Source organism: Canis lupus, chromosome 13, assembly GCF_003254725.2.
Source record: "Canis lupus dingo isolate Sandy chromosome 13, ASM325472v2, whole genome shotgun sequence".
Lineage (NCBI taxonomy): Eukaryota > Metazoa > Chordata > Mammalia > Carnivora > Canidae > Canis > Canis lupus.
Window position 1 is genome coordinate 5,369,871 of NC_064255.1, and position 16,600 is coordinate 5,386,470.

General features: G+C 32.6%; 1 protein-coding gene and 1 long non-coding RNA gene across 50 annotated transcripts in view; one reads left to right on the forward strand and one right to left on the reverse strand.

Annotated features, from left to right (window-relative positions):
• RIMS2 (regulating synaptic membrane exocytosis 2) overlaps positions 1-16,600 on the forward strand; it is a 580,920-nt gene that overhangs the window by 295,046 nt on the left and 269,274 nt on the right. For 29 of the 49 annotated variants that reach the window (XM_049093321.1, XM_049093336.1, XM_049093319.1 and 26 more), the window contains 3 exons: positions 5,323-5,453; positions 10,786-10,957; positions 15,028-15,181. In XM_049093321.1, the coding sequence (XP_048949278.1) occupies positions 5,323-5,453; positions 10,786-10,957; positions 15,028-15,181 (457 nt within the window). Of the gene's footprint in view, positions 1-1,627; positions 1,676-5,322; positions 5,454-10,785; positions 10,958-15,027; positions 15,182-16,600 lie in introns of all 49 variants that reach the window. The other 20 variants (XM_049093308.1, XM_049093313.1, XM_049093310.1 and 17 more) reach the window with 1 other exon arrangement.
• The window catches only part of LOC112661995 (uncharacterized), a 94,050-nt gene that overhangs the window by 33,834 nt on the left and 43,616 nt on the right, over positions 1-16,600 (reverse strand). The gene's annotated exons all lie outside the window — the stretch shown is intronic.

Sequence of the window (16,600 nt, forward strand, 5' to 3'; positions counted from 1 at the left end):
AGAGCAAGGAAAACAAAATCTGTTTCCAAACAGAGTAGTTTTTTAGTCTCTTGTTCAGCTTGCCTTGTGAATCTCTATGCATTTCATACATTCCTGGTCCATTTGCTGGAGAAGTATCTACCTAGGATGATGCAGATATCAGGAACATACTCCATATCTAAAGATTTCTTTCTTCCTTCGGGAATGTCTCCACATGAAAAGGAAGACTGCTTAGATTTGAGACTGCCTTGGTTTTTGGAGAGAGAGAAAGATGACTCATATGATTGATATCTGCTTTTTAAGGTCTGCTTTCTTTTTGGTTTTAGATTTATATTTTAAACAGTCTCTATCTGATGATAGTTGACTTAGGCAACAGTCCTCCTACTACCTATTGTTTCCTTATAACAATGGAAAGGTCTGAAGCCTTTGTTTATAACTCCTTGAATTAGGCAAGAGAGACATCCAAGAGAAGTGTGAGGAATGAGATGGAATCCTGGTGAAAGAAGCAGAATCAATTGCCTTGAAATCTATTCCCAAACCCAGAGATATACATCTGATTTTATTCCTGATTTAACCATTGACATGCATTAATATAGGCACAAAATTCTGATTATTGTGGTGTCTTTTGGAATCTGTTTCAAAATGAAAACAGAATAAGCCAGAAGAGAAAGAAAATTTGATTTTATTCTAAGAATTTGAAATAGAATGACTTAATCAGAACTGGGCTTTCTTTCCTTCTCTTCTCCTCTCTTCTCTTCTTTTTGAGTTTTAGAATCAGGCTTTATTTTCTACCGTTACACTATCTGAGTTTTTGTTTGATTATGGGCAAATGTATCCAGCCTTTTTTCTATGTCTATTTCCTCATCTCAAATTTGACAATAGCAACCACCTTCTAGTGTTGTTGGAGGCAATAAACTTGCAATAAACTCAATAAAGGATTGGAAAAATATCAAGAACTATATAAATAAAAAGAAATGAGGTATTATTATTAATAAGTGTGATTAGCAATAAACAATATAATCTTGAGTGATACCTAATATGTGTTTAAAGATGGTGTTAAAATACTAGAACCTGGTATAAATTCTTAAGATGTGAATCAACTAATTAGTCCAATGTCTTCCATACATTTTATCTTACTGTTTATTCTTTTAAGAAATGCTAAAGCCAACTTGGCTAATGTTTTTTAAACTTTTGTTAGACATATTTTAGAGAAGTCACACAATTACCTCTACAAATGACTTTTCACTATAATTCTATGATACATTTTCATGTAACGTCTTCTTGGATTATGATTTTTTTCTATGGTAGTGTGTTTATGGGTGAAACCTGAAATTGCTTGATTCTTGGATTATGTTTACACTCATTCTTTCAGAAAGTGTTATTTTACATTCAGTCCTAATATGTTGATTACATTTAAAAATCAGATTTAAAAATTCTAAGATTTTTTATAGTTTTTATATTATTTTAACATTTTGGCAAAATTAACTTATTCATTACATTGAAGTACTTAATTTAGATAAATATTGTAATGGAAAAAGTATATTTAAGGAATAGTTTTATGTGTTTATTTTACTTTGGTCTTTTAGTTCCAGCGTGTTGTCCTTTTTGGTTTTGTTTTATTGCTTTTTTCTTTAATTTTGCTTACCAGAGCCAAAGCCTTAGTAGAAGAACAACGCCTTTTGTTCCTAGGGTTCAGGTAAAGGCCTTGTCTGCCTGGTAGAAACTAAAGTTGTGTTTTAACCCTTATTTGTATGTTTTTGGAAAATGCGTAGTAGGAAACTTTTTTTGGTATGTTGCTCCAAACCATATTATTGACTTTCAAATCATTTTATAAAGCCAGCTTGTAAAATTCTGCATGGGGATTAAAATACAATAAAAATTTAAAGAGACAATCTTTGTTAGTGATTTGATATGATAAACTGAATACTAAATCTCATAGGCTTCAGACTGTACATACATATAATATTGACAAAAATAGCTGATTTTATACTATTGCTAATTTTCCTTTATTACACTAAGGTTGCTGTCTCTTTAAATCATTCATTATATCGCTTAACATTTACATTCTCTTGCATTTTCCAAGCAACAACTCCTTGAGGAGATTGGCAAATAAATTTGTACCTTATCTAAAATATGAATTTTATGCATATTATATATAAGGTTCAACTTTGGAAAGTGTATTACTTTAAAAGAACAAAATAATGGTCTAAATAAAATGTGTTGGGTTGATGTTGTTTACATTTTGTAATTGAAATGTCCTTTCATTTTACTGTAATGCTTGGTACAAGTTGTTTGCCTCTTTTCATTAGGAAACCCTTATATGATAAAGTAATGACAATATAGTTTTTTTTTTAAGTAGTAGTATGCTTTCCTTGTTTTGCTGCATGATTTTTGTTGTTGGTTTTAAATAATGATAATTTAGTTTAAATTTTAAAAATTACAGTTGTGTTAGTTAATGCTATTTAGAGTTAAATATTTACTTGTGCTGTTCAGTTCTCCTCAGGAAATTTAAGAATGGGTACATGGTAAAGCTAGAATGATTGTTATATTAAAACAAAGTGAGGCCAAGATTTTTATTAATGAAACTTAGCTAAAATAAGAAGTGTGTCATATCTAGGATAGTGGAGATACATTTGTTATATTTTGGAGAAATCAACATTTATTTTAACCATTCATTTGAAAAGCACAGATAAGAAATTTAGGAACATGATAATCTAGCTAGTAAGATAATTCTATTTTGATCATGTAAACTGGATATCTATTAAAAACTTCAATGTAAGTCTTGTAATATAAAATGAAAATTAGGGCTCTGGATCAAATGCCCTAGTTTAAGACAGTTTATTAAAAGTTGTAATTTTGATTAAAAAATCAGTAAAATTAAAAAATGCCTATTATCTATATTATTTTGACATTTATATATTTGGAAAGTATGATTTAATAAACTGTAAGGTATAATTGTGAAAATAATGAAGACCATATGCCTAATATCTGTTTGTATGAAAAATGAATATTATTAACAAATGATATTTTTGGTTTTCTATGGCATAAGAAAATCTAAAAAGAATACTCCTATGACACATCTGAAGTCATGTATCTCAAATGTTTCTAATGATTTTAGGGAAGCAAAAATATTACCTATGAAGATGGCAAGTGCTTAGTCTCATCCCTCAAAAAGAAAAAATGTACAGAGATCAGAGGTTTTCTCCAATAATTATGAGCTTAGTCTTTTAATAATTATTATTGTTTCTTAGTTTCTAATGTAAAGTTTATCAGAAAAAAAAAACTTTTTTAGCCTTTTAGAATCTTTTCCTCCTTCAAGTGCTTAATATTCATGTCATGATCCTCAGAAAAGGATTTTTAATATCATGGAAAAATAAAGCCATAGCTTTTTTATTGCTGTAGAAAATAGAGAATATCAGAAATTAATGTGGTTTGTGACACATTTTAGGGGAAGTATGATGCTCTCTGACAACATCTCTGTTTCATCTTATATGAGACACTTTTGTATTTCTTACTTTTGTTATGTTGTTTTCCCCTATGTCTTGTGCCGGAAGAATAGTCTCTTTTTTCCACCTATCCTCATCTGTGTCTATGTTCTCATACTATAACACAAGGAAATATTTGACCTTCTTTTTTTATTTGCATGTTAGAGTATTTTTTTTTTCAGGTTGTTGATCCCCTAGTCTAAGGCAGTAGTTCTCAAACTTTAATGCCTGTGAGAATCACCAGGAGGATTTATTAAAATGCGAGTTCCTGGGCCCCATTCTGATTCAGTAGGTGAGAGGTGGGCCACAAGAATTTGTAACTTTTTCACAAATAAGTCAGATAACACTGATATAAAGAGGTTAGTGGACCATAGTTTAAGAAACATTTGTCTAGAGACTATACTTAGCAGCTGTGTTAGGAAAACTTCATTACACAGCAGCAAGATAATGTGTGCATTAAATATAAGGACTTAGTACAACATAAAGAGTAATGCTTCTAATTTTAAAAAATTAAATATTTCTTGCAGTTACTAAGAAGGCTAATTCCATTTGACTGAAAAGCATGACAAATAATTTTATATACTCTTTTGGACTACCAACCAGTCTTCCTCTCCTGACTCAAAAGTCTTGCTCAGCCTCTCACTCTCTAAAATATGAAGTGAAGGACACAACAAAACTATGCTAGAATTGGAACTACACTAGTGTATCATATGTACATACATATATATATATTTTATATGATTTATGTATATGTGCATGTATGATATGTATGTATTTATGTATATCAGAGCCTGGCCCAGACCTGTCTACTTCATGAGGAGAAGGAAGGGCTGACATGAGATGTATATTTAAACTTACTAAACTGCTGTAAATATAGTACATCCAAATTAAAGGAAAAATGAAACCATTAAAAAGTCTATAAACCACAAAGTTATATATAAACCATAAAATATGCATATTAATTCTATTCCCAAATTTCAGATTTTTAGATTGAATATCAAGATAGTGGTCAAAGATATGCTGAATTCTGAACCAAATGTGGGGTAGAACCATCCTGACATGGTAGGATCAGCGAGCTAGGTGTGGGAGTGTGAGCTATGTGTGTGGGAGGTGGTAACTGTCAAATCATATGAATTTAGCAGCTGGATGTGAAGTTCTAATCCCTAATTATGTCATAGGGAAATTACTCACATTTTCTCATCTCGAATGATAAAATATACCCTATTATTCTTAGGATGTGATACACTTTCTTCACCAATGAAAAAGAGACCTTATGTCTGTGTAAGAAAAATCTATAAAGATGAATTTATTATGGCTTTACATACAAACTTAAGGAGTCTCCCGACTGAAGCTACTAGTAATTCCACCTTGCTTATATTCTTTGAAATGTCTCTTCAAATGAAATGTTTTGTCTTTTGAAACTTTGGCTTAAAAATTCCTTATGAATGCCATATAAATAAGGTATCTATTCAGTTCATTTGAGCAATTATTCTGAACTCACTATTTTAGGGGAACTAAAATGAACCACAGTGGTTCCTGCATAAAGATAGACACAGAGCAGTCATTGTATATAAAGCTCTTAGTTATGGCAGAGTAATTATTATGTGCATGTTAATAAGCAGTCCAGTTAGGATAACAAAATGCTCAAGCGATTTATCAATCAACCCGAACTATCTGAATTATTTCCTCTATTCATTGAAGTTATTATAGCATATCCTTTTAACTATCTGCAATTTACTAAGTAAAACTTACATTCTGTGCTCATATTAGTGTGAGAGTTGGGTGAAGATTGGGAAGGTGAACATAATGTTATAGTAGTAAAAGTTTGAGCTGATAAATGAATATTTTTGCTTTTCAGATAAAACTATGGTTTGACAAGGTTGGTCATCAATTAATAGTTACAATTTTGGGAGCAAAGGATCTCCCTTCCAGGGAAGATGGGAGGCCAAGGAATCCTTATGTTAAAATTTACTTTCTTCCAGACAGAAGGTAGGGATGTGAAACAAAAATAAATGTTCTTGAAAATTAATAAGAAATGTTAATAACAGTGGGTGTTTCAATTCTGTCTCATTTATTTTTATATATCATGCAAGTCAGATATTTATGAAGTTTAACATGAGCATAATGATTCATATTTTTCATGATTCATATTATTCCTATGATTCATATTAGTCTTCAAAATAGTGACAGTAAATGCTTAAAGATTGTTTTTAAACTTATAACAAATGTTATAATATAGATGACTATTGAATATTTATTTTAGATTGTATGGATTCTTAAATGATGTATATTTTCATTTATCAAAATCATTAAAAATTATACTTTTTAAAATCAAATGCATTTTTAATAAAATCTACAGAATCAAAAAGCTGGAAATGATACTAAAGGGTACTCATATTCCTTTACAACTCTTACCTCCTCATACTAAAATATCATTTCTTTATATTCCATAAAATCAATGAGTATGTTTTATATTTCACTACCCCATGTCAGCAAGGAAACTTTACCACTGGGACTACCTAGAATCAGCTTCTTCAAGCATCATTGGTTTGTGTCCATACTAGTTATCATAAATGATATTTTTCTACCCTACTTTATTTATTTTTTTTTTAATTTTTTTTTTTTATTTATTTACTTATGATAGTCACAGAGAGAGAGAGAGAGAGAAGCAGAGACACAGGCAGAGGGAGAAGCAGGCTCCATGCATCGGGAGCCTGATATGGGATTCGATCCCGGGTCTCCAGGATCGTGCCCTGGGCCAAAGGCAGGCGCCAAACCGCTGCGCCACCCAGGGATCCCTCTACCCTACTTTAAACAGAAGAATTGGGTTGGAGAAAATTATCTAATCACTTTTAAAATCAGGAACATAAAAAATAAAAGAGATTATTGAATAAATATCATAAAAAAAGAAAGAATTAATGGCACCAATTACCTTTTTCCCAGCTATCCTGCATCCCTGGCTTCCAGGACAGAGTATTCTCAAGGTCTGGCCATTTTTTCTCAGGCTGGAAGTGGCTAGGCACAGATGTGATCTTCAACATGTTTACATACTTCAGGAGCATCATTTACTTAGTTCAGTTGAAGGTCATCAGATTTGAGTGCCTAACTATCATCTGAAGAACAATCTCTCAAAGAAAAGGATAAAAGAAAGGAAGGCCTTACATTTTATTTGATACATTTTGAAGTTAAATTTGTGAAGAAAATTGCTCAGAAAATATGTCAAGGTGCCATAACATCTAAAGTTTTTAGAAACTGTTTGCCATATAATTTTATCTCATAGAATTTGCTTGAAGAAAGTTGTTTTCTCACAACTTAGGCTGTCTTTAGAATAGGGATATACTTTGAAGCAAGGGAAGAAGAGGATATTCATAATGGGGCTTTTATTTATTTATTTATTTTATTAAAGATTTATTTATTTATTCATTCATTCATGAAAGACACAGAGACACAGGTAGAGGGAGAAGCTCTCCTGCGGGGAGCCCGATGCAGGACTTGATCCCAGGATCCAGGAATCAGGACCTGAGCCAAAGGCAGACAATCACTGAGCCAGCCAGGCATCCTGTAACTGGGCTTTTAAATCTAGCTTAAACTTGAGTTGGTTAACAGATTTCACAGCCGCACTTATCTGCCATCCTGGAGGCCACATCACCTGGCTTCTTTGAGCATACGTGGTTTGCTAGTCCAAGCATTCTTAGAACACCACCATAAAAACCTGCCTTCCCATCGTGCTTTTATATGTACATATAACCTAAGTTTCTACTTACTCAACCTTTGAAGAAAATACTTTTGAAGATGATAAAATCTTTCTAATTATGGAATTTATTATTTGATTGACTATTTCTGTTTAGTTTTATTTTATTTTACGTACCCTCTCCCCTTTTTGAGCAGATAGATCTAAAATGAAAAAGAAGGTCACTTTCACCACTCCTTTATATTTTCAATGTAATGTTTATCTTTTCCTAACACCAAAGAATGTGGTAAACACTTAAATATTTCATTCTCAAATTATTCCTCTTCTGTTTCCTTGTCAATTATCAGGAATTAGAGGAATATTTAAGCAAGTTTGTCGATTTATTGAGTCATAAAGTTGTGTCAGGGTTCTTTCTTTCTTTCTTTCTTTCTTTCTTTCTTTCTTTCTTTCTTTCTTTCTTTCTTTCTTTCTCTTTTTCTTCTTTCTTCTTTCTTTCTTTCTTTCTTCTTTCTTTCTTTCTCTTTTTCTTCTTTCTTCTTTCTTTCTTTCTTCTTTCTTTCTTTCTTTCTTTCTTTCTTTCTTTCTTTCTTTCTTTCTTTTCTCTTTCTTCCTTTTCTTTCTTTCTTTCTTTCTTTCTTTCTTTCTTTCTTTCTTTCTTTCTTTCTTTCCTTCCTTCCTTCCTTCCTTCCTTCCTTCCTTCCTTCCTTCAGAGAGTGAGTGAGTCACGGGAGCAGGGGCAGAGGGAGAGGGAGAAGCAGGCTCCTTTGTTGAGTAGGGAGCCAGATACAGGGCTCCATCCCAGGCTCGGATTCATGACCTGAACTGAAGACAGACACTTAACTGCTTAAGGGACTTGAGCCACCCAGGCACGGCAGGGTTTTATCTTAAAAGATAAAAGAATTCTTTGGTTAACTCAGAAACAGCTACGTTATCATCACATTTTTTTTCTGTTGATACAAGTTTTTAGACAGGAATAAAGGGCTATTTACGCTTTTTATAGGAATTATTTCACTTTTCCTGACAGTTTGTCCAGGAGAAAAACTATCTGATAAGATGAATGTAAAAAATAATTAAACCTTTTTATGATAAGAATTCCTGGAGGGACAGTGAGACTGCATTGAAGAGATTTAGACAGGAATGTCTCTATGTTAGTTAATCCATTCAAAACATTATTTTCTAAGTAATGAACTATGTCCTCTAAAAAATTGCTGAATGTGCTTTACACTCTTTTATATCTTGAAGTAACGTTGGTTATCAGTCAAAATACATTTCTTTCTTTGGAGTAAACACATCAAGTCTTTGCAAGCAGTTACTTAAGTAAATTAAAAATACTAGTAGCCTGAAAATACATACAAAAGGCTTTAGATTGGATTTTATTTTATTTTAAAGATTTTATTTATTCATGAGAGACACACACAGAGAGAGAGAGAGAGAGAGAGAGAGGGAGGGAGGGAGGCAGAGGGAGAAGCAGGCTCCACGCAGGGAGCCTGATGTGGGACTCAATCCTGGGACTCCAGGATCACCCCCTAGGCCAAAGGCAGGCGCTAAACCACTGAGCCACCCAGGGATCCCCCTGATTTTATTTAAAAAAATAGTTTTCATTCATAACAGGTTAATGGTGCTGTTAGAGATCAATGATTTATTTTATTGTTGGTTGGCTGAGATCTAAAAAAAAAGTCTCGATAGTATGCTCATTGATCTTAGTTTTTAAATACTCTTAGCAACTTTTCAGTGATTGACTTATACAACATGATCTTATTTTGTTGGTTTCTTTGTTTCAAAGATTTTGTTTTTAAGTAATCACCCAATGTGGGGTTTAAACTCACAACCCCGAGGTCAAGAATGGTATCCTCTAACCGATTGAGCTGCCCCCCCCACCTTTTTAATCTGATCTTATTTTGAAGGCTTTTGTTATACTTCTAGAAGAAAGCCTCAGTTGCTTTTTTTTTTTTTTTTTTAACTTGCTGAAGCTAATTTTTCATGGTTCTTTGCATGGATTGGTGCTTCAATACACACTAAATTGCCTTATTAAATGTTAATTGTATATGGTGGGAGTACGAGGAATTTCAGTGATTATCTACTCTCCCTCCCACCCATTATAGAAATCCCTTCTGAAATGTCTTTATCTGAGAACTTTTTTCACTCAAGAGGAAATCAAGGTTTATTTTTCTCTTCCCTTTCAGACTGCAGTATAAACCATTATGGAATTATAAAGTAAGGTTCCCACTAAATGGTTTTTTCCTGCCTTTAAAGGAGAAGACTTTCTCTTTTAACAGGGTCTCATAATTCATTCTTTAATGTGTGAAATATGAGTAGGTGCTTTATAAATATTTGTGAAAATTTTAGATGAAGAGAGGAGATGGCAGGAATAATAAGTCATAGTCCTTGTTATTATTTCTATTATTTAGTTATTTTTATTTATAATAGCACTTTTCCATAAAATGGAATAGCGTAAAATTTCCTACGTGGATTTCCTAGGTTATTTTCCTAATGAGAACATAGAAATTAGTAAAGATACATTGTTTTAAAGTGTCTTGCTTCCATATTCAATATATGAGTTCTGGAAACATATGTGCCTTTGGTGAGTTAAGTCCAATCTATATTAATTTCTATTTTTGCGTATTCATGAATTGACACAATATACAGTACACAATATATAGTACAACAGGATAGTAATGCATGTACATATTTCATAAATATAAATACATATAATGGGATACATTGTCAGAAACTTATATTTGATAGAGATATGCAGTCAAAAAAGTACAGAAGCCTCTGAGCTAGAAGCCCCATCTATTGGGGATGGCCAGCTTGCATTTCCAGCTCACATCATAGAAGCTACCTCACATAGAAATAATTTTACAGGGGTACTTGAGTGGCTCAGTGGGTCAAGCGTCAGACTCTTAGGAACCTTGTATACCATTGGTGGGAATGTAAACTTGTGCAGCCACGATGGAAAACAGGATGGATGTTCCTCAAAAAATTAAAGCTACAGGGACACCTGGATGGCTCAGTTAAGCAGAAAATTCTTGATTTCAGCTCAGGTCATGATCTCAGGGTTGTGAGATGGAGCCTTGTGTGGAGCCCGCTTCCCTCTCTCTCCCTCTCTAAAAAAATTAAAAAAAATAATTTTACAGTGCTTTTAAAGATCTGATAACTGTCAAGTGGGCAAGTACATATTTCTTTATATAAGATAGTAAATTGATAAATGTAATTATAAGTGTTCAGCTGAACTAAATGGATATAAAGTTGTGACCATCACAATTTTTTGGACTTTTTGTGCAATTACATTTCTGTAGTTTGAGTAGTATATGTAACATTCTTGGTTCATTGCCATTTTGAAGGATTTCAATAGGGCAAAATGGTTTTAAAAATGTAGAATTAATATTTCTGATTTTAGATTTTGAGAAAGATGAAATTTTTAATTATGGAAGGAGTTCAGATTTACTGAAATATTGCTTTTAAAAAATGATATTATTATATACTTATAAATTTTAGTAAGAATTTAAATGATTATAATATTTATAACATATGACACTTTTGTGGCAAAACTTCACTTCCTGAAAATTTTAAATGAATAGTTTTTAGGGCAAAACTTAAAGGTTTATCCTGTATTCCTATTTTTTATAGTGATAAAAACAAGAGAAGAACTAAAACAGTAAAGAAAACATTGGAACCCAAATGGAACCAAACATTCATTTATTCCCCTGTCCACCGAAGAGAATTTAGAGAACGGATGCTAGAGATTACGCTCTGGGATCAAGCTCGAGTTCGAGAGGAAGAAAGTGAATTCTTAGGAGAGGTACCTGGAATTATTTTCAAGCTTAGACTATCCATGTCCTCTTAAACACATTTCTTTGTGATTATCAGCAAAATCTGATATTTTGAATATCTGAAAAAGTAAACCGTTTCTTTCATGAAATGAATTTAGCAACTGCTTTAAGACAAAACATTGATGCCATAAAAAAATAGTATCTAAAGAATCTGTAACAATTTTTAGATGTTTATTCCTACTGTAGACATCTTAGTGTTGAATGCTAAAAGGTTGGTTTGTGCTTCACAAATGTATTGCTGTGTTTAATTGTTTGTGTATATCATTTTAGTTTAGTGAACCTATTCTACCACTCGTAGGTCAACCATTTATTTCTGGATTATTTTTTAAACCCTGTAATGTATCTACAGTGTGCTAAGGGCTGAGGCTTCAAAGGTGAATAAGGCAGATTATTTCCTTCAAGGAATTTATAATCCCTTGGGGATACAGACAGATGTCTAGACAGCTGTAACATAGTGTGGCAGATGCTGTTGTAATAGGAATACTTGCTGTGCAGATAAGTGGAAGTGGTCCACAGAAAGCTCCCCAGAGAAAGTGAAATTTAGCAAAGTCCAGGGGAGAGAAATTCCTGCAGAGGGTATGACAAGATACTAGAGTTGAGGGGGTCTTGAACAATTCACTGAAATTGGAAGGGGAAGTGGTAAGAACTGAGCCTTGAGGGTTAATCTGACACTGACCTGATCACATCCTTCAATATATCATGTTAAAGAAGTTTGAATGTTATCTTGTGGATAATGAGAGGAAATGATAGATTTTAAAGGGACGGGCTTGACTGCATTTGTACTTGAGAAAAATGTTTCCAGGTATAATGCAGAGAATGTACTGAAGAGGGGCAAGATGAGAGGCAGGTCTCCTGCTATTAACACAGTAAGTTACCTGCTTAGCCTTCTTCAGTGTGGTTGGTTTGCCTGAGTAAGTTAATTGTCAACCTTGTGGGAAAAACAACAATTCATAGAAATATTGAACTGAATATTCAATGGAGAACAAACATTAGTAAATGAGTTGGATGAAGGGGAACATGGTTGTTAGGCACAGACTGGTGCCAGCTGCCTTGGGTCTGCATCCCAGAACTACTGCTTTCTACCCTTGTGTCCTCAAGCAAGTTATTTTAACTATTTGTGATCAGGCTTCCTCTTCAACCAAATGGAAATAATAGTAGTATGCAGCTCAGGGCTCTTATGAGGATTCAGTGTGTGTGTATGAAAACATTTGGAACACTGTGCCTGTAATTTTGCAGGGACTAGGGAGAATTTAGGAAGAATGAAATAACTTTGTGGTTTTACTTCTCTACCTCCCAGAGCTAAATAATGATTTATCATTATGCAGCAGTTTTCGTACACATAATCACAAACACTTTCATCTTTGCATGGGACCCTTAAAAGAAATAAGAGGAGTCATTTATTTCTATAGATTGATTTCCTTTGTAAATTTATTAAATGTTCATACTGTAAAATCCATATTATGATATGGTTCATATTAAAAATCTATTCTTTATCTTCTTTCTTGTTTTGAATTCTTAGTGGCATGATATGTTGAACACAGTTTTAAATAAGACAGAGTCATAATTACACCTTTTTCACTTACCAGCTAGTATGAGCTTAGACAAGTTCTTTTAACCCTTGTTAGCCGTGGTATCCTATCTGTAAAAGTTGAATAAGACCAATCTAGTTTTTTTGTCTGAGAATTAAGATAGCATATGGTTCTTAACATACAGTAGATAGTTCCAATTTGGTTTTGACTCCCCATTTAAGGGTTTTTGTAAAGGTTAAATTAAGAAATGTAAATATAAATGGCTTTTAATTATTTAAATATTGTATTTATTTACTCATGAGAGACAGACAGAGAGACAGAGAGACAGAGAGAAAGGCAGAGACACAGGCAGAGGGAGAAGCAGGCTCCATGCAGGGAGCCCGACGTGGGACTCGAATCCAGGTCTCCAGGATCACGTCCTGGGCCAAGGCTGCGGTAAACCGCTGAGCCACCTGGGCTGCCCTAGAAATGGCTTTTAAATTAACAAATGGTATACACATATTAGTTATTACAGACTTGTAGTAATAAGCAGTATTCTTTAATGGCAAATTTGCATTTCCTGATAATGAGTGAATTTGAGCATCTTTTTATGTGTTTGTTGGCCATCTGTATGTCTTCTTTGGAAAAATGTGTGTTCATGTCTTCTGTCCATTTTTTAAATTGTACTATTTCATTATATATATGTTCTTTATTTTTGATATTAGTCCCTTGCTGTATATATCATTTACAAATATCTTCTTCTGTCAGTCAGTTGCCTTGTTGTTTTGCTGATTTCCTTTGTTGTGAAAAAATTTTCTATTTAAATGGAGCCCCAGTATTTATTTTTGCTTTTGCTTCCCTTGCCTTAGGAGACATATTTAGAAAAATGTTGCTATAGCCAATGCCAGAGAAATTACTGCTGTGCTCTCCTCTATGATTTTTATGGTTTCAGGTCTCATTTAGGTCTTTAATCCATTTTGAGTTTATTTTTGTGTACAGTGTAAGAAAGTGGATCAGTGTCATTCCTTGTATGTAGATGTTTAGTTCTTCCAAAACCATTTGTTGAAGAGACTATATTTTTTATATTTTTGCCATTACGTGTTCTTGACTCCTTTGTTGAACATTAATTGACCATAAAAATCATGGGTTGATTAAATTAACAGACTTTTCATTCTGTTCCATTGATCTATGTATCTATTTTTGTGCCCACACCACACTGTTTTGATTACTGTATTTTGAAATCTGGGATTGTGATATCTCCAGTTTTGTTTTTCTTCTTCAAGATTGTTTTGGCTATTTGGAGTCTTCTGTGGTTCCATACAAATTTTATGAACTAGATTATTCTAGTTCTATGAAAAATGTTGTTGGTATTTTGATAGGATTGCATTAAATCTGTAGATTTTTTGGGTAATAACGATGTTTTAATAATATTTGTTCTTCCAGTGCACGAGCATGGAATATCTTCCATTTGTTTGTGTTGTCTTCAGTTTCTTTTTCATCAGTGTTTTACAATTTTCAGAATTCAGGTCCTTTACCTCCTTGGTTAAGTTTATTCCTAGGTATATTTTTATTTTTTTATGCCATTGTAAATAGGATTGTTTTCTTAATTTCTCTTTCTGCTACTTCATTATTGATGTGTAGAAATGTAACAGATTTTTGTATTTTGGGTTTGTATCCTATGACCTTATTGAATTTATCAGTTCTAGTTCTTTGGTAGTCCTTAGGATTCTTTATATATAATATCATGTCATCTGTGAATACTGAAAATTTTGCTTCTTCCTTACTAATTTGGATGCCTTTTATTTTTTCCTTGACTGACTGCTGTGGCTAGGACTTCTTAGTATTATGTTGAATAAAAGTGGTCAGAGTGGACATCTTTGTCTTTTTTCTGATCTCAGTGGAAAAGTTCTCAGTTTTCAGAATATGATGTTAGCTGTGGGTTTATCATATAAATAGCCTTTACTATATTGAGGTATGCTCCCTCTAAACCTACTTTGTTTTTATCATGCATAAATGTTGTACTTTGTCAAATACTCTTTCAGCATCTACTGAAATGATCATATGGTTTTTATTCTTTCCCTTATTGATATGATATATCACCCTGTTTGGTTTGTGTATATAGAACTACCCTGCACCACTTGATTGTGGCGAATGATTTTTTGATGTATTTCTGGATTTGGTTTGCTAATATTTTGTTGAGAATTTTTGCATCTTTTTTTATCAGAGATATTGGCCTGTAGTTCTTTTATTTTCTTTTTTGTAGTGTTTTTATGTAATGGCAAATTTAACAATAAGTGTGTCTTCAAAGGTCTATAAAAAAAAGTAGATATTTAAAACTATTAAGTCGGCAAGAAGTTATGCATATTTAGCTCTAATTATCGTCAAGCATGAGGGCAATTTTGTAACATAACATTGCTTTTGACCTAACAGCATTATTATTATAATTATCATTTTTATAAAAGTTATGAGACTATTTAAGAGAGTTTCTATATAGTAGATATATAATGTTCTTTTGTCTCTTGGCTTTATAGATTTTAATTGAATTAGAAACAGCATTATTAGATGATGAGCCACATTGGTACAAACTTCAAACCCATGATGTTTCTTCATTACCACTTCCCCACCCTTCTCCATATATGCCACGACGACAACTCCATGGAGAGAGCCCAACAAGGAGGTTGCAAAGTAAGTTTTCAGTGAGATTTATCATACCTTTATTGAATTATCTTGAATGATATATATGACATAGAATTCGAAGATCCCATTTTGGATATTAACAGGCATCTATTAGTATTTTCATAGCTATTGATGGTTTTAAATTGTTACACATAAGTGAGGTTATACTTATAGCATTCATTTATCACAGTATGATCCCAAATGAAGTAATTATGTTTTAATTTTAGCTATTGGGAACTTATATAGGAATGAATAGAAGAAATAGTAAAATTTGGTCATGTAGCTATACATATCTGAAATTATGATTTCCATCTTCATTATGCCAAGTATTCTATAAATTTGTAGGGTGGCAAGGACAGTATAGTGGTTGAAACTACAACCATGAGCATTACTCAAACAAACCTGGGTTTAAAGTTTGATTCTCTCACTTAAGAGCCATATGACTTCAGCTAGATTCTCTCTCTATGATTCACTTTCCTCATTTAGAAAATGGAAATAATACCTAAATTAAAGTGTGGTTACAAAAGTTAAATATTCTCAGAAATATAAGTTGATGTGATTATTCTTGTTGTTATTATCATCAGTGTTTATATTTTACCCTGAATTAATGCACAGTCCAAAATATCAAATAGAATTTGATCAATTCAGTGAATCTTCAAAGAAACCGGGAAATGTTTTCTAGACTAAAAAGCGGCATTATTGGCTTGTTGTCCCTACAAATCTAATTTGTTTTCTTGATGACTATTATTAAAAGGGGATGTGTCTGCTTGCTGCTTTGTGTGGTGTTCATGGATAATTTTATCTTCATGGAGTCAGCATTTTCCAGGCTTAGCAACATTTTTTTGTGAAGTACCTTTACTCCTTTTTAAAATAATGTCTCTGATTACTAGAATTTTATTTCTACTATCCAGTCTCTTATACAGGGGTGATATTATTTGAACACTAGTTTTACAGCATTCACTTTTTTCAGGCTCTCCACAGAGTAGACACTTACCCACTTATTGCAAATAAGTAAACACTTATTTGCAATTTCCATCGCAACATCTTTTGTTGTAAAAATTACACTACTATGAATTTTATGTGGATTCATTTTAGTGTCTGTTCTTTCCGGTCACTGTAATAGACTAAGTACAGTCTCTTAAATCACAATGTAGGATCATAGGTTATTACATGAATTTTACTAATATAAATCAGTTTGTAATCATTCTTATAGTTTAAGTTTATAGACTACTAATGCTAATACTCCAGTTGCTATTACAATAACTAATATTGATGACTTCTAATATCTAAACTCTTAAATCTACCAATAATTTTCATGACTTTTTTCCTCCTCAGCAAATTAAGAATAGTGTATATAATGAACAATGAGAATAGAATTCTTCCTAGTTAGCTACATGTATCATAGATTTTCATGCAATTAATTTGATT